This window comes from Cheilinus undulatus, linkage group 16 (genome assembly GCF_018320785.1).
Source record: "Cheilinus undulatus linkage group 16, ASM1832078v1, whole genome shotgun sequence".
NCBI lineage: Eukaryota > Metazoa > Chordata > Actinopteri > Labriformes > Labridae > Cheilinus > Cheilinus undulatus.
Genome location: NC_054880.1, coordinates 9,281,238 through 9,300,037, shown reverse-complemented (window position 1 = coordinate 9,300,037; position 18,800 = coordinate 9,281,238). Strand labels below are relative to the sequence as shown.

Below are 18,800 nucleotides of genomic sequence, written 5' to 3'. Positions count from 1 at the left end.
CATGCGTAGGTTCTCTCCAGGTACTCTGGCTTCCTCCCACAGAATAAAGATATACTCCTGAGGTTAAATGGTCACCCTAAATTGGCTGTGTGAGCCTGCCTGGTTGTTTGTCTCTATATGTCAGTCCTGTGATTTACTGGGCAACCAGTCCAGGGTGTACCCTGCCTCTCACCAATGACAACAAGGATTGGCCCTACCCCCCTGTGACCCTGAACAGGATAAGTGGTGCAGAAAATGGATGGATTGATGGATGGGTCATGGGGGGGCTTAACTAAGCTTTACGTAGACACAAATAGGGGAGACCCTAAGGAAAAAAGGTTGCCACTGCTTTAAAGCGTCTATAAATACTGTAACATGTTACCATGTGTAAATAGGCTTTAAACTTGTCTGGACTACTGCTAACATGTCTTGATTTATAAAAGAAGAAATGGAAAGCTTAAGACCAAAACACATTGGCATAAAGGATCCAAGTCCAGGCACTCAAGATGGTTTGAAAATATACAGGACTTTAATTCATAGGTCTAGAAAGCACAAATTGATACACCTGGTGTATTTTAATGTTTCAAGCCCTTTTGGTCTAATGTTTTTCACTCCTTGTTGTGAAGGCCCCCCTTCATGTATGCAGGTTGTTTGAGGATAACAGTCTTACTAGTGGTTCTTTTTCTCTTTTTGTCTTGTATTCATTTGTTCAAAAAAGTAGCTTTCGTGAAGGTGTCACTGACACCTTGGAAAGAGTCACCGCAAGAGACATGTCATTTTTATAGTTGCTGCAAAAATGCTGGATGTTACAGTACAGGTTTTTAATCACGATATTACAAAATTAAGAGAAGTAATGCATTTAAGGGTAGGGTTCACAACTTTCCTTCTAAAAACCCCTGTGATGTCTATAGTCATACCTGAGCATTTGATCACATGAAAATGTTTAACAAGTCTCTCTGTGTTCACTTCTTTAGAGCTGAACCTGTAGTTTTAAGTTTTGCTAGGGGGTGTCAAGCTTCTAATTAAAAAACACATTTACTTACATGGGCCCCATCAATAAAAGCACAACTGTGGACTTAAGTTAGGAAGGATTCATCAGTGGCACCATGTTTACCATTGATTTAACTTAGCTTTAGCAGGGGTACCAGCAAGTTTATGCTACTACAGAGTCTACAGGTGCTTCTCCAACCGAGATTCTTTTATGCTGTTGTAACACAAGTCACTGCAGTGCTGGGCTAAAGACAAACCGTCTTGAGCCCGGCTCATATTAGAGGGATAGTTGAGTAGTTTTGAGGTTGGGCCGTAAGTGGTACCGAGCAGTAGAAGTGGCATTAGCCTCCAGTGATTTCAGTAGAAAGGGGGGCACAAGCTTCTGTGTTTTTGTCACTTTTTTGCAGTGCAAGCACACGTAACCGCAATCAAAAAATAGTGGCATAAACACAGGCTTTAAAAAAAAAAGATTATTCAAAATGTTTTGATAGAGCGTAGGTTTGAGCCAACTTTGTTTTGTGGCCCATTTTAACATAAATCTCACTAAATCCCAGGGAGAAACTGTCCCCAACTGTTACACTGTATAGCTTAGCTTCCTGGCTGGTACAACCAGTGAGTCCTTCTTAAAGGAGCAATGCTCATTAAAATCAACAGAGGCCACTTCTACGACTACGTACCTCATACGACTCAACTTCAAAAATACTGAAATATCCCTTAAAAGTCCCAGTCAGACTTAACATGCTTCATGTTGCTGTTATTACAGCAATGAAACTTAGAACCGAGGTGTGATCTGTTATCCTTGCTATGGTTTTGATTGGGAGCTACCTGGTGGTGGAATTGCATAGTAGGACTTTGAAGAGGTTTTTTTTTTTCTTACAGAAAAAGGGAAACAAAGTCAGCCAAAGCCCTATGAAACCAAACTACGAGTTGTGTTTGTACTGAGTTAACTAAAATTACATTTCAATGGCTTTAGTTTGGTGCCACTTGATTTCATATCCGACATTTGATTCTGGCTTGGTTAACATAAACTACCTCAAATTCTCATATTGGGAACATGTCTGCTATTTAATTTGTCAGCAGCAACATTCAGAGCTGTGTCATATGAATTAAATATAACAAGAAATAGTCAGAAATGTGATTTAATTGGCCTTCGTGACATGTTTTTGATGTAAACCCCAGGCAGAATCCATCATTTATGAAATCTTGCCAGATGAGCTCATCTATCTCCGAAGTGCAGGGGTGCTCTCTTTCTCTCTATCTTTATATTTACACCTTGCTCTAGATAGATGGCTCTCAATTAGCTGTACTGAAATGGCCCATGTAAATCACAAAGACTCTATTATTCTTCTGATGTGAAGATGATTTATAACATCCATCCATATCTGTCACATCTTAATGGCTAAACGTGTGGGGCCTCCTGTAGATCCCCACCAGGACACAGATCTGATAGAGAGGGCTGTAATAATGGCCCTTCCGGACACATGAATCAGCAGTCCCACAGGCAGAAGTGCTATCACAGCCTGCAGAGCACAGGGCGCAGCACACTGTGAAATTGAAACTTTGGTGAGTCACTGATTGGGTTAAAGGGAGCCACAGAGGGCGGCTGCAGAGGATTTACAGCAAGGACAGCATATAGGCAGGGAGATAGAGGGCTGCTGGTCTTGGGAGTGCCCTTTGCATGGATGTGATGTTTTTATTCTTAGAATGAGTTATGCTGCAGATAAGAGGAGAGTTTGCTCATGCGAGAGTATATGCTGATAGGCTCTGAATATATAATAAGAGGTTAAATTGGTATGAATAGGTCTGCAGGGAGGTTGGTCAGGAAACGTCTGGATAGAAGAGACTGCATGGGACTCAATGGATATTCATCCGGACTACCAATTTTAAATTTCTGTGAATTAAATGGAATCAAAACTTCACACATAAAGGTGAGTTTAGAGCAGTTGGTCTGAACTGGTCAAGCCATAGGGCCCACTAAGACCTCCTTGATGGGCAATTAGTTTAGATTAGTTTCATTAGTGAGATGAGAAATAAACTAGTTAAACCCCAGATGGAGCAAAACACAGCCCATCATTGTTTAAATGAACACATTTATTTGTTGAAAACATGAAATAATTAAATGGAAGGAAGGATCTTGTACTTGATGGGGCACTTACTGGGAGCCATTGAATGGGAATGAGGGTTTGGGTGGGGTGCTGCCAGGGCCTAGTGTGGGTGAGGATCCTAGCAGTCGATTTTTCAACACACTAGAGCCTGTCTGAGGCTTTGCTGGTAACACAGACAGGACTTCACTGCAGTGGTCCAGACAAGAGGAGTATGATTGCATGAATGATTGTTTTGGCCACAGAGTCTGAGAGAGATGGTCTGAGACTGGACAGATTTTTGAGGCAGAAAGAAGTGTCCAGGATAGTGACCAGGGGAGCACTTTATAAAAAGATACCTGTAGTAAGCATACATTCATCATTAATAAGCCACTAAAACAACCCTATAAGATGCTTGTATACAAAAATAAGCCTCCATGAGTCTTAATTAAAGCATAACTCTTATTAGAGATGTTTATTTACTATAAGAAAAGACTTTATAAGTGTTAACTGTGTAATAATCAGCACAAATTATTGAAATTATTGCAGGGTTGTCCAAACAATATTCTGGGGCGAATTATAGCCAACACACACACACACACACCCACACACACACACACACACACCAAAAAAAAAAAAAAAATTAAAAAATGTAATTTACACAAAACCATTTTTTTTAAAATTAAATAAAACTTAACCCCCCCCCCCCCAAAAAAAAAAAAAAAAAAAATTGAAGACATTTGAAAACAAAACAAAACATTGAAATAATATTTTTTTAAAAATATGAAAAACTGAAGGAATTGAAAAAAAGAAAAACAATTTTAAAATTGAAAATAACTGAAAAAATTAGTGCTGTTAATTGATTAAAAAAAATAATCAGGATAATCACATCACTATTCTTTGATTAAACATCATAAATTACAGCATTTTTAAAAATAGTTCAGTATATTTTTATGTTTTTATATTTTTAAAGGTTGTTATTGTCAAGTGCTTTATCTTTATTCTTTTCACACATTTTCGTCACATCTATTGTATACCCCTAAAATATAAACACATATTTATACTGTATTTATTGAAGTTTCTCATCAAAAACTAAATGTTCCCATTTTTATGTGACATTTGAACACATCATAACATAAAGAATAAAGTGGTCTAATTTACTGAGGTTACCTGAACATATCATGTTTTCTGTCTTCAGCTGGTAAATTTCGCTAATTAACTTCAATTTTGTCAATTCCACCATTGTTTTCTACACTAGATTATTATTGTTAACAAACAGGACTAGCTCAAAGTTTTGGAGCACTTTTCAGCATTTGTCTGAGCAGCTGAAGAAGAAAACTGTTGTTGTTGTTGTTAGCGCCTTTGCTAACATTAGCAAAGATGTGCTTTGCCTGAGGGTGGAACTTGAGACTTGTTGTGTTTTGGTGTAAAGACAGTTCATTGCTGCAGCATGTAACCACAGTTTTGGTTTTATTTTTACTAACATTCTCCAGCTTTTTAAAAAGGAAATTACCATAAAGCAGACCTGGGTCTGTCTCCTCACTCATCACTGCTGGCTGTGTCTGACACTCTAACCTCTTCACCCCCCGTAAACATCAACGGACAAGGAGAGCAGGTTGTGGTCAAACTTAATCATATAATTAAATTGCATTATTATTTTTTTAATGTATTAAGGTTTCAAGATTAATTACAAGCTTTAACGTGTTAATGTTAACAGCCCTAGAAAAATTTGCATGTCTAAATTGAGACAACAAGGGAAAGGGCAACCAAAATATTCATATCTTGGTTTTCTATTCCCTGATGGGTGAAGACAGCAAATAACAGCACCAGTGAGGTTCTGCTCATCTCAAGGTCTGCTTTAGAGAGTAAACATCTGTAAGTACCAACGCTGTTATAAAGTTTGGCAGCTTCATGCAGTTTGTTCTTGTTTGTGTCTGAATTCTGAGATGAGTCATCAGCGCCTCCCCTCTCTGCTTCATGGAGCGTCATTCTGGATCAGGATCCAGTGGTAGCCAGGGCCAGCCAGGCCCCCCCTTAAATCTGCCATTTCAAAATCCTTAACATGATCGACTATTTTCCATGTCAGCCATTAAGTAGCCGTTTAAACAAACCCAATGAGCATATCTCAAAGGTGAAGTGTGTAAATCTGAGGAATATTAGTGACATCTAACAGTGAAATTATAGATTGTGAAGCTCACTTCTGGTGGTAATTGTGGCCACAAAGGATTATCAATATTTTCTAAATCAGCATCTATTATTTTGTCCCTTCTGTGGTACTGTAGAAACATGCAAGATGCAAAAATCAGAAATGGTGGAATCCATCGACGGGACCATTTTTATGTATGAACAAATCATTTTCAACTTAATAAAGATGAAACAAACAAAACAACAACAACAAAAACAAATTTAAATGTAAAAAGTATTTTTTATTTTGACCAAGTTACTAAATGCTACAAGGCTAAATGTTAAACACTGCACCTTTAACCCACATTGGACCGGTTTTTAATATCTTCAAGGTGAGTGATATGAAAGTGGCCCCACCATCCTTATATATTTCTTTATGTGGCCCTTGGTTAAAAAGATTTCTAAGGTCCTGCTCAAAACTAATGTGATTATTAACATTACAAAGACTATACCAGTCTTATTAGGAATGATAAATAAAATCTTGCTATATATATTTCTATATACATTTATAATTACTCGTTTTTTATCATTAGGGTGAAGAGGCCCAGACAAAAGAGGTGCCATCGAGTTTGACCTTGGCTGCTGTGCTAATATGCATCAAGCTAAACTCTATCCCCCTAAATTGTACAGCTGACTCATTTTGCCGTAGTTATGGCTGTCCTCTTTTAATAGTGCCATTACATCACTTTCACTGTTCTTAAACGAGACATTTCCTGAGATTTTTCATGCAGAAGAAAGTGATAAATTACAACCTTGTATTGTCCTTCTAAAATGTTTGTATTGGCCTCACTAAAAGGGGTTCTAACACACCAAGAAATTCATCACGGTGTCTTCTGACAAACAAGAATATATCCTCTTTTCCACTTCAGCAGTCCCTCCTCCCCTCCAATTCACCCCCATCATTCCTTCTCCTTTTCATCCCAAAGATATCCCCCCTCCCTCTCTGCTATCCTCTGCTGCCTCTGCCACCCAAACCCATGACTTCTCTCCTTATCTTAAAGTTTCCCTCCTCCACCCTCCCTCTTCTCTCTCCTTTTCTATCCCTCTCTTGATGTCTCCCCTCCACCTTGTTCACTTCTCTCCGGTAATTTCACCTCTTCTCCTCCATCCTAACCTTCGTCTTTTGCCTCTAAACCCTCCTCCTTTCCTTCCTCAGCTGCTATAAGTCTGTCTAAGAACCTATACACTTAATATTTCCAGGAGCTGAGCTAACAGAAACTGTTTTTGGCTCTGAAATGAAATAGCTGTGCAACAACTAAGTGATCACTCTTCTTTGGATCCTTTGGCTCTGTCTTGGCATGAATCCAGGGATAAATACCATTGATGTTTCCTCCTGGCTCCACCTCATTGTTCCTACTCAGTGCCAGGGAGAGCTGGAAATATTGAGTGGCACCTACTTTTGCACAATCAATCTCATGATCGTATCTGAAAACTGTTCATTAACCTTCAACATGTATATCTGCATTTAATGGAGTGGACCTCGTGGCTGCAATCAGTATGCAGTCTTCATTTTTCATCAATCTGTTGAAAACAGAGAGCAGGAGTCCCTAAAAGTTTCTAAATCATCCTAACACCTGCTCCTGCATCAATCACTGAACGGTGCTCCTTGACTACACTCTCTTATACTAAATTGGCCTTTCTTCCTCTGATTTGTTCCACCCTCTTAGGTGTGCAAATCAGCCAGATCAGCTGCTGTAGTGTTTAGTGGAAATGAACATTTCAGGCAAATGCACCAGAGTTAATTGCTTTTAGTTTTATCGCCACATGGCTGAACATTTGATATGTTTAGATATCTACGGTGCTCTGGAAAAGTAGTTGACCCCTTCCTGATTTCCTATTATTTTGCACATTGTCACACTTTGATGTGTCTTTTTCTCCTTCAGGATTTTCTCCTAGAGAGCAGAATTCATTCATCCATCAATTACTGCCAGTCCAGGTCCTGAAGTGGCAAAACGGCCTCAGACCATCCCTGTACCTCACCATGTTTGACTGTTGGTATGATGCTCTTATTATGAAAAGCTGTGCTACTTTTACTGCAGATGCAACGGAGTTCAACTTACAAAAAGTTCAACTTTTGTCTTGTCATTCTAAAGAATATTTTACCAAATTTCTTGGCGATCATTAAGATATTTTTTTTGTCAAATGTGAGATGAGCCTTTTGTGTTCCTTTTGGTCAGCAGCGATTTTGGCCATGGATACCATTTTTGCCCAGTCTCTTTCTAATTGTTAAATCATGAACTCTGACCTTAACTGAGTCAAGTGAGGCCTGCAGGTCTTTTAATGTTCTGGGTTCTTTTAGGACCTCCTGAACGAGTTGTTGTTGCACTCTTGGAGTAATTTTGGTTGGCCAGTCGCTCATGGGAAGTTTCCCTACTGTTACAAGTTTCGTCATTTGTGGGTAATGGCTCTCAGTGTGGTTGCTTGGGTCCCAAAGCCTTGGAAATGTCATGTAACCCTTTCCAGACTGATAGTTCTGAATGACTTTGTTTCTCATCTGTTCTTCAATTTAATTAGATGGTGCCATGGTGAGTCACTTTTTGATATCTTTAGCCTACTTCACTTTGTCAGACATGTTCTGTTTGAAGTGTAAGTGAACCCCCGCTCAAAGCTAACTCCGCCCACTTCAAGATTACAAAAAATGCACAGAAAGTGAGCAGTTTGTTACTGCGAGGAGGGAGGGGAAACAGAAGGGTTTTTTTTTTTTTTTTTTTTTAGGCACAGGGTTTTTTCCAGATGAAGCGGAAGTGGCAGTGACTCCTCTTACCAGAAAGTCACACAGATTCCTGCAGCACTGCTGCCTCAAAGTGATCCTTTGAGGTGGAGGATTTTTCCCCTCCAGAGTCTCCTGAAGCAGGCTGTGAGTGTGATGGTGGACTGTTGTGGTCCTGAGCACCACATGTTTGGGTCGTTGGCTCAAGCAACTGCATTACTAAAGCCGGCGCTCTCCTACCGATGGTAGGTTTCTACGTCACGTAAGATTTTTCAAAGCAGATGTCCGTTTGAACTAATTAAAAGTCATAAAATGCCGATTTTTATCAATTTGGTGCAAATGTCAGGAATAATGCCTGGACTGACTGGACTACTTTGTGAGAACTTCCCTTTTAGAGCATTTCTGGGTACTGTTGGAGACACAATGTTGGTAATGCTAATGTGCTCAGAACAGCAGGGATTGATACGAGTACAGCAGCTGCACCTTGATGGGCACCTGGTGTGCTTTCCAGGGCTTGATCCAGCTCACCGCATTCTGGGTGCCCAGGAAACTGGTGGGCTGGTCCAGACGCTAGGGGCCACCACGTGCGTCATGGACGGGGCAGCTTGGAGGATACCTGGACAGTTGGGGCATGGGCCTGGCTGCACAGGCCATCAGGAGGTCAGAGCAGTAGAGGACCAAAGTTGATGCAGCAAAGTGCCCAACCTGCATATGCTCCCATGCCTGACCTGACCAGAAACTCCTGCCAAATTATACAGGGAAAGGAGAAAGAACAGTTCTACCCTGATATGCAAAATATAGAGGTTGGGAAAAGTGGTAGGGGCAAGGAGTGTCTTCTCTTTACAGATGACACATTATTCTATAGTTTTGTAAACTGCAGCTCCTTCATGAATGAAACGGTTTGTTCTATATAATCTACAAATCAATTTTATCTTCACATAACTGTCAGCTGTTAAATCTGAGTGTTTGTTAAGTAGTGAGAGGGTCTTTACTATATCACTTACCCTGCTGAGCACCAGAAGGAAATCCATCCCGCCTGATCTCTTCATGCAGTGTCTCAGTTTCCAGTAAACCAGATGTTCCCAGGCAAAGACTAAAAGGCTCAGCCCCATGGCTACCAGCAGCATGTAGAAGACTCCCGCCATGTTGTCTATGTCCAGCTTGCTGCTCATAACCTGAAGGAGGAGGGACATCAAGAAAAGGGGCAACATTGAATAAAAAAAAGCTGAAGGAATCAAGCAAGTGAAGGAAGAATAAGTAAGAAGAAAGCCTATTAGGAAGCAGGGGCAGAGAGGAGACAGGAGAGTTTATTTATTACTAACCAGAGCCTATTTGTCTCCCAGACAGCAGATAAAAAGTTAATTACCAGCAGCGGTATAATAGAGAATCCTTCGCTGTCACTGGATGTCAGAGCACCCATATGTGATATTTAGAGCCTCTGTGCTCTGAACACTGATGCAGAGACCAAAACATGCCAGTCACAGCTAAATATCTGCTTCACATCAAACAAAGAGCTGTCCAGGCAACTTTATTCATTCACTTTCAACACTGTTTGCTCTCATCAGCAGCCAGGCTGCTATTACTGCTAAATCAATAACTATTATCACTTTATATCAAAGCATTTTAGACATTTGCAACCACAACATGTACAGGCATTTATTCTGAAGTGTTTGCACCTGAAGTTTGTTTTTTTTTTCCCTCCAGACAACAGAGTAATTTAAATTCTATAACAAGAAATAACACAATAATCTGTTCAATGAAAGGTTACTCCAATAACCTGCAGTGCAGTTTTGTAAATTGTGCAATCATCATCTGAACCAATCACAGAAAACTGCTACAGAATGAAGGCACCCCCAGATAGGAGGCACTTCTGTGTGTTTAGGGATGATAACAAGATTACAAGCTGGGCTGCATAACATTTATTTATCATAGAGCTGTGGTTCTGCACTGGTCTCATCTCAGGACTCACTACATCCTCCTTAATGGAAAATCAAGACCACAATTCATGAAAACGTTCAGGTTTGGGCCTTAAATAGAAGAAAATATGATTGTGGAAAGAGGACATCTCTGGGAGGACATGTACGGACTGATGTTGCTTTACTCTGTTTCCTGAGATAATGTGTAAAATGTGGTTGTTTTCTGAATATCTAAATTAACTCATTATTATGTGAAAACCATCTTTTAATGTTGTCATAAATAATAATGTAAATCCAGCTCAAAAAGGAAGGACATTTGAGTTTGGTACATTATTTCTTTGCTGTAACAATGCTTCTTGGCAATTAATCATATACAGCTGTAAAGCCTGTTTTTTCCCTTTTAAATGGTGCCCCATTTGTAAGGCACATGCATTTGTGGGATGAGCAGCAGAGCTGAGTGTGTGGGTTAAGCTCATGAAAAAATTGCCAAATTTTCTCTGCTAGTGCCAAACAGATTGACTCTTGTTTTGAGCTTCTGGATCCCCCAGGTGCTGACGATCAGATGCCTGATTGGCACGTTATGCCAGTCATAGCAATGAGTAAAGATTCTGATTCGGCAGTTGGCTCAAAGTTTGAAGAAGATGTGGAGAATGCCATGCTGATTGCTGTGCTGATAAAGTCGACAAGGTTTGTTATAAATTGAGGCAATCTCAATGCAGAGAGATATCAAGATGAGATTCTGCAAGTAGTGACAATCTCGTATCTCCTCAGTCTGGAACCACGCTCTATCCTCCAAGATGGCAACGCTCGCCCCCACAGAGAGGGGTCTATCAGAGACTACCTCCAGAATCTGGGACTGGAGAGGATGGAATGTCCTGCCAGCAGTCCTGACCTCAACCCCATTAAAACACTTGTGGGATCAGCTTGAGTGTGCCGTTTGTGCCAGAGTGACCAACATTTGTTGACTTGGGACAAATGCTGGTTGAAGAATGGGATGCCATCCCACAGCAGTGTGTGACCAGCATGAGGATGAGGTGCCAGGCTGTTGTAGCTGTATGTGGTTTTCCCACACGCTACTGAGGCTCCTGTTTGTTAAATAAATAAATAAATATTTAAAATGCCAGTATGTCTTGTTTCTCCAGACTCTCCATCATCCAATCCACTAAACAAGAGCCAATGGCAGAATAAGATGTTTGGCATTGGCAGAGAAGATTTGGCAATTTTTTTAAGATTGCAACCCACATACCAGTTAAGAACCACTGTTGAAGAGAATTTTAAACTCTGGATTTCATTGGACATATTTAGACAGCCATAAATAAGGTGGAATAACAATCTTACGTTTCCGATTGTTGTTGTCTGTGATATTTTTCCCATTTAAGAGGTGGAGGAAAGACATTTAATCATGGATGACCATTTGAAATTGTCCCACCTGGCTGTTGGCCAAAGTGAATACCAGCAAAAATCACAGATCTCTCTGTGCTGCCTTCTGTATGTTTGCTCTGTAGTGTTGCTGGTTCAGCACCATGGACAGCGCTTGCTTGATTAAATTGGTCTGACAATAATTCTTGATAACAGGGGTCTCCAAATAAAAGTTAATGCTCTTCTGGGATCCAGACATCCAAAAATACAGGCTGACCTCATGACCTTTTACAGTTTATGACTCAAGTTCTTCTCAGTTTATACTAATTCTGTTACAACTGTTTGTTTTCCCACCTACAGTTAAGTATTGATAGTAGCCATGATAGTTTGTGTCATTTCAGAAAGGCTGCCTTACAATCATTTATCTAGTGTACCATAAAGTTTCAACTGTGCTGTATCTATTCTGAACATTTCATTGACTTGGTTCCACGTTGATGGTGGAGATCAGAGAAAAAATATGAGATGTCTAACCTCAATCTTGTCATTGTGGCAGATACCCGACAGCCAGAGACGCTCCAACATGTCGATCTCATCTGCAAGAAAATACAGCAAGATAAAAAAGGAGGTTAAAAAGGAAATAGAAAAGGTAGTTGTAAAGTGTGATAACAAGGAAAAACAGAAAAGGGGTCATGGGAAATGGACAAGGCTTGAGGGCTGAGCAAGAGAAAAAAGAGAATAAGAATAAAAGAAGAAAAAGACAACAGAGCAAAGAAGTAAAGCCTGAGAGCAATTCAAGAGAAATCAAAACTAGCCTTTTTAAAGGGGATTAGTGTGTCTTCATGAGAGCAAGGAGCTTGATCCCAGAGAGAGGAGAAAGGAGTGAAAAGGGAGGCTGAAGAAGTGGCTAGAGAAATAAGGACACAGAAGAGGAATGGAGTCCATTGTGTCTGAGTGAGTGAGTGAGAGAAGGACGCATGATGAAACTCAGCATGGGGGACAACAATAAGAGGAGGCAGTGAAACCTTGGTCAGATGATCTGAGTGAAGAGAAAAAGAAAGAACAGGGAGAGGAAATGTGATGGAACCAAGGGAAGACGAAAAACATCAGGTTGTGTTGAAAGTTTAGAATATAACATTCGACAAGCTGCATGTTAGAGTAATTTTACTTTGATTATTTTTTTAACCAACACATTATGAAGATTACAACATGGGCAAACGTAAAAACAAACAAACAAAAAAAACTAACTAATTTCAATCAATCTTTGATGTCTGACCATTATGGATACATTTCAGTGGTTAAACTTAAAATTTGTCTATACTTTATTGCCCCCAGTAATAGCCATGAAGCCCCACTGAGTGTGATACCACATTATAAGACAATTATACAAGCAGTAACTAGCTGACAAAAAGGGGAAAAATATCAACAAATGGTGCACATTTTCAATTCCACCCACTCAGCTATAGCTTTACCACTAAAATGAAACCCTATGTTGAGAGGCAACCAGAAAATTCTACTGCATAAAAGCAATATAGGTTGTTTGCAGCTTGACTGAATTTGTTAAGACATACTGAGTTTGTCAAAGCATGATGCGACAACGGAACAGCCTGCCATCGGTTGTCCCAGGCCTGTGGCAAAGCAGTCCAGGAAAAACAATATGGTACTTAGCACTAGCTGCTAGCAGCAGAAACAATTGAAAATGTATGCAAAAATTGATAAAAGATGCTCAATACTGGATTTCACTGGTCTGGATTTAAACTTTTAAGACCCCAGAGAGTCACGCCAGCTCCAGACTTACTAGAAAAGCCCTCATAAGAGCCACAAAAGCATGGATAGTGTCATTGGAAGGGCACATTGGCAGGCTGCAAGAGGCCAAAAATAAGTAGGTGTCTACGATTTATGGCTGAAAAGTTATTTAGAGGTCATATATTATACAAAATGCCCCTGTCCTGTCTTCAATCCCAAGAATCAGAACACCCTCCTGCCTCTCCACCTTTCAGAAAATGTGTGCTGAAACAAGCTGTTCTTAGATTTTCCCCTCATGATGTCATGTGGGGAGTTAGCAGGTTCAGTTGGCCCTTCCCCACTTGGAAAAGTGGCGGCTGAGAGGAGGATCAGGAGAGCCACATCCATTAAGCCACATCCGTTTACTGAGAGGGGCGGAGTCAGACAGCTCATTAACTTTTAAAGCCATAGACACAGAAACAGCTCTTTCTCAGCAGGGCTGAAACAGAGGAGTTTTTAGACATGCAAAAATCCAATACTGTATGTGGAGTGTTTTTTCAGCAATAAACTTCACAGGCATGTTTTGGGGGACATCTGAGACCCATATAAACTTGTGTATATGTGACCGTTAATAGATTTTCTTTTATTCATAACTTGGTTGCTCATACATTTTTTTTCTAACCATAATTTAAAAACATATTCATCTAATTTTGACGTCAGAGCAGACAGGGTCCCCCTGAGATCTTTGGCACCCCCCCTGAAGTTGGGAACACTGCACTGGGACATGCTTCCTCACCACATCTACCTCTTACTCTGGCCTGAAGGTGTGGACTTGGTTATAGGCAAGGACATCCAGAGCATGACCTGGGTTGTGTCAGTCCTCCTGATGGCGCCCTCAGGAGGCTTACTTGCCACATCTATACCTTAATTCATCTTCAGTCTTTGGCCTAAACATGCTTTAAAGTTCTGCACAGTGCTGTACATGTCAGCCCAACGTGGTCTGCAGAGAATAAAAACAAAATCAACAGCAGAAGATCTATTGAATTAAGAATGACTTTACTAACTCGTGCATACACAAAGGAAGACTAGCATTGTTGTTAGACTGCTGGAAAAGAAACTTGATGTTCCACAGAGCTCATAATAGGCAATTATTAAAAAATACTGTACATAACAGATGTCACCAATTCATCCACAGAAAACACGTTAATCTGAGGACACCAAAGAGGCTGCAGGACTGGGAGAGGAAAACGGTAGCAGGAGAAAAATACAAGGCCGTCTGCAGACAAAATGATGAGAATGAAAGAAAAAACTTTGAATCACAAGCAGAGGCTGGTAGTGAGAGGAATCCTTTGAAGCAGGTTGTGAAATGGTCCGCCATCTGAGGCGGGCACGCTGAGGGCATAGCGACGCGACGCAGCGCGGGGAGATGAAAGGAAGGGAAGCTCACACAAACACAACACTTCCTGCTTTGACCGTCAGAATGAGACTCACACATGTGAGTCAGAGCTGCAGCGTAATGGGACTCTCAGCGCTGGCTGTTAACGCATTAATCAAAAAGAATGAGGCAGTGGGAAAGTACACAGAGACTTATTCAGATGGATGTGCACCCGGCCGGTCGAGAAGGCTTTAAACTCGTACACATACGCTGAAGACACCCCAGTCAAAGGAAGCTCCAATTCCCAAAGCTCGCAGTTACAATATTAATCGACCTCCGGGTTAATTAACGCCGTCTGGAACCCTCCTGCCACACGGATTACAGCATCAAGACCCGGCTCTGTTGACTGAAATGTCAAATCCGCTCCAACAAAACATAAATCTGAGTCCAGCATGAATCGCTGTGTGCCACATTTCACTTCCCCAGCAGTCACGTACGGGAATTCAAACATTCCTTGACAGCTGAATTATATCGGGCTTAACTCTATCGACCCTGCCTGTGCTCGCTGTGCTCAAATCCTGACAACAGATACTCATGTTCATTCTGTGTGCGGCTTACTCCCATGATCTAATTCATCAAGTTTCAATGGGTGCTCAGCTGACTCTCCCTCTCTCTTTATCTCCTGGTAAATACGTTAATCATGCCAGGCAGTGGCGTATAAACCTCCATTTTAGGAGGAAATCTCCCCCCATATAGAGCTGACAGAATTTCTCGATCCTCTAACACCGTCGCCAATGAGGAAAATACCAAAGAGAGAGAGAAGGTGCGGTATTGTGTGCATGAATGAAAGAGCTTCTGATTAAATTCATGTTTGATCCTGTTGATTTTTGACAGCCCAATCCACGTTAATTCACTTTTATTCTAACCTGGAGGATGTGCCTGCCTTCCTTTAATAGCTTAACATTGGTCAAGAGAGGGATTCGAGGCCACCTATTCTTCAATCCTCCCTATGGCATTATAAATACAGCTGCATTCATCTAATGTGTGCACAAAGAGCATCAGCAGTGAATGGCCCTGGAGCACTTTCATACATACAGTAATCACATGTGATACCAGCACAAGAGGCACAGGAGACATCTGAGCTGGATTTATGAAGCAATTCAGCTTGATCCCTTCTGTGCTAAAAGGATCTAAGCTTCTGATATTCAGATACTGAATCTCATTGCTTTTATTGCATGGATGCACAGCAAAATAGGTGCTTCCCCAGGTGGTGCAAACATGGTTAGAACTGAACTTTTCCATCTATCTGCCACTATGCTAACCTTACAAAGCAGATAGATTCACTTGTTTCCGTGTTTCTCACTGGCAAATCCATCTTGCAAAGCTACTATCTAAACCATTTGGGTCTGGTTAGAAAGTGACAGGACCAATCAGCATCGAGGGGCAGTACTTTCGGGCGCAGCGGAGTCGTGATGTAAGCAAGCAGCAACAAGAGGCTGGTGCAATGTTCTGCCATTTACATGACACATCCCACATGGAATTATTCGAACACATTAGCATTAACAGAGAATATTCTGAAATCTCTTCAGCACCAAACAGCACAGTACAAAACCATTAAATGAGCCTAAACCCCCTCTGTATTTAAAACAATCTAGGAAGACCAACAGACAAAAAAAAAAAAAAAACAACAACAACAAAAAAAAACTGACACATGGTATTTGGCTGCAAAGTTATAGTAGCAGCTAACAGGCTAACTTAAAGCTAACTGAGCAAACATGAAGCTAAGTGCTGTTTATGACAGAATGGCATGTTAATCCAGAGATGCATGGTTCCCAGAGAGTGATGAGTCCTGGTTCATGTTTTTGCCGTCCTTGAGTTAATATAGCTGTGATTGAGAATTGCAAACATAAGGCTGCCATCAGAAATGGTAACATGGGTTATGCCATTGCAAGGCATTACAAGGAGAAAAATCACGGGTCAGCCTCAACCCTGAAATTTATTGGTATTGAAAGAGTGATACCCAAAACTATAGGTGGCAATTTGATTAACCAAGTCTTAAGAAGGGAAGCTTTTTGGATCTATGAACTGAATACCATTGAACCATATGGCCTCAATGAAGCACAAGATTTGAGCTGTTTTTTTAATGAGATGTAGACACTTATTATTTGTCTTTTCCTCCCTACAGGTGACACAGACCCATAGGGAGAGATGAAACAGGTCCCTAACCCCCCGTAATTTCCCCACCCTAAGTAGTGAGAGGGACAGCTGCTTCATTTTAATTTTATTGACAAACTTCTTCTAGCAAGCCGGGTTGAGGAGGTTATTGATCCTGAACATTAATATGAACTAATATATATATTTTTTGTAATCCGGATCAGTTATTTTGATATTTGTACAGCACTTATTTAGTTTGTTTCTTTATTCTTGTAATTCTGTTGTACTATATATTCCATGTTTGTTGTTTAACTGAGTGATTTGGTTGTTTATTGGTCACATGACCATCGGTATTAGACACACCTGTGTATACCCGTTTGATTATGCTGGGCGAACCTGAGGAAGCTACAGGCGAAACGCGTTGTTCGCTGTCAAAAAACAGTAAAGTCTATCTAAGTGTGCAGCGGATCATTTCTTTCTGTTTATTTCGGACCTCACACCTGACTACCTGGGCTGTGCACGGGGATCTCCGTTCAAGATATAGCTGTGAGCTTCCGAATGTGGAAATTTATAATTGGTCTTTTGAATTGACCAAATTGACCAGACACTGGGTGGAACATGATTCTCACCTTGACTGGATAAAAATTGAGAAGTCTAAAACTGCCCCTTTTAAACCCTTACAGGTCTATATCCAATATTGGCTGGGCTCCAAGAGGTATAAGGAGTAAATGTATTCACTATAAAATTATACATAGGTACTATTATACTCCCTCAAAGTTCTTTAGGATGGGTCTGATACAAGAGAGAAAATGTTGGAAATGTAAGGAGGAGCTCGGCACATTCATACACACTATTTGGGAGTGTCCTGTAGTTCTTCCTTTTTGGAAGGAGGTGCTGGGAAAACTTGAAAAGATGATAGAAAAGCCCCTACCAGTAACCCCTCAACTGTGTCTTCTGGGAGATGAATGAGTTCTACCACTAGGGGTCACAAAAGCACAGTGTGGGTTACTGTTAAAAGGCTTCATGGTTGCAGCAAGAATAGTGTTAAAAAACTGGAAAATCTCAAAAACCCCAGAACTTGCGGAATGGATCAACATAATGACAGAAATTGCCTCCTTTGAAAAGCTGGTGTCTAAAATTAATGATAAAAAATGGAAGTTTGATGAAGTTTGGAACAAATTTCTTTTTTCTTCAAGGTCTAAGCCTGTGGGACAGGTACAGTTGAATAGGTAGCTGTGATGGGGGCGGGGTTAATTGACTGTCTATACATACACTTCTTTTTTTGTGTGTGTTTCTGTTTTGTTTTATATTCATTTATGTATTTATTTTTGCCTTACTTGATTTCTTATTATTTTGAGCATGTATCAGAAAATTTGAAAAAATGGGAGCAGTCTGGGTATATAAATTGAATGATGGAAAAATTAATAAAAACTTAAATAACAAAAAGATATAGCTGTGAGCTTGTTTCCTCCATGCTGAGATGATGACTATGCAAAGGTTTGTTGTCTTCCCTGCTGCAGACTCTTAAATTTGATGATCTGAGGAAGCAATGTGATTAAAATGCTTCTTTAATAAAAATCAGACTGTGATAAGCATAACAAGATGCTTTGCTTTTAAGGTTTCATTCCACTGTTGTACAGTTTGCTTTGTCACCGTCTCATAGAAACGAGTCAGGCTTTAAATAATAGCAGTTAAAAAACTATCCCGTGGTCTGATAAGTCAAAAAATTTGACTTTGGAAATTGGATGTTGCATCTCCACGCTAAAGAGGAGAGAGACCATCTGGCTTGTTATCACTGGTTTGTTTAAAAGCCAGCATCTGAAGTAGTATGAGGGTGCATTAGTGCACATAGTATTTGTAACCTGCACACATGTAGGCCATTAATCTTGAAGCATATTTGCAGGTTTCGAGTGACATATGCTGCTAGATAGACTTCTATTTAAGGAAATAGTATTTCTCATTTCAACAAAACAATGATCTTGTCTCATCAGAGTGGTAGGCATGACTCTGTGTCAACTTTTTTGAAACATGTGGCTTGAACTAAACGAAAAAGCTCCCTCCGAAAAAATTGCATATCTCTGTCCCAACAAATGACCTGTTGGCTTTCTGTTATTTTCAGCAGTGATTTAATAATGATCATATCCAGTTTTATTGCCATTTTTCATGAGGATGGCCCCTTTTAAAGAGACACTCCTCATCTGATTGTCTATCATCAGGTAGCTGAAACATTTGCTCCTAGTCAGAAAACAACCGGACCAATCAGAATCATTTAAGGAGAAAGAGGCGTTTTTTAGTCAAACAGACTGCAGGCCAGTAAACAATGGAAACCA

The 18,800-nt window shown here is 40.4% G+C and overlaps 1 protein-coding gene across 1 annotated transcript in view; it reads right to left on the bottom strand.

Annotated features, from left to right (window-relative positions):
* Positions 1-18,800, bottom strand: part of grin2da (glutamate receptor, ionotropic, N-methyl D-aspartate 2D, a) — a 210,360-nt gene that overhangs the window by 3,035 nt on the left and 188,525 nt on the right. Inside the window, exons 15-16 of the mRNA XM_041808431.1 lie at positions 11,751-11,812; positions 8,949-9,119 (exon numbers count right to left, since the gene is read on the bottom strand). Of these exons, the coding sequence (XP_041664365.1) occupies positions 8,949-9,119; positions 11,751-11,812 (233 nt within the window). The remainder of the gene's footprint in view (positions 1-8,948; positions 9,120-11,750; positions 11,813-18,800) is intronic.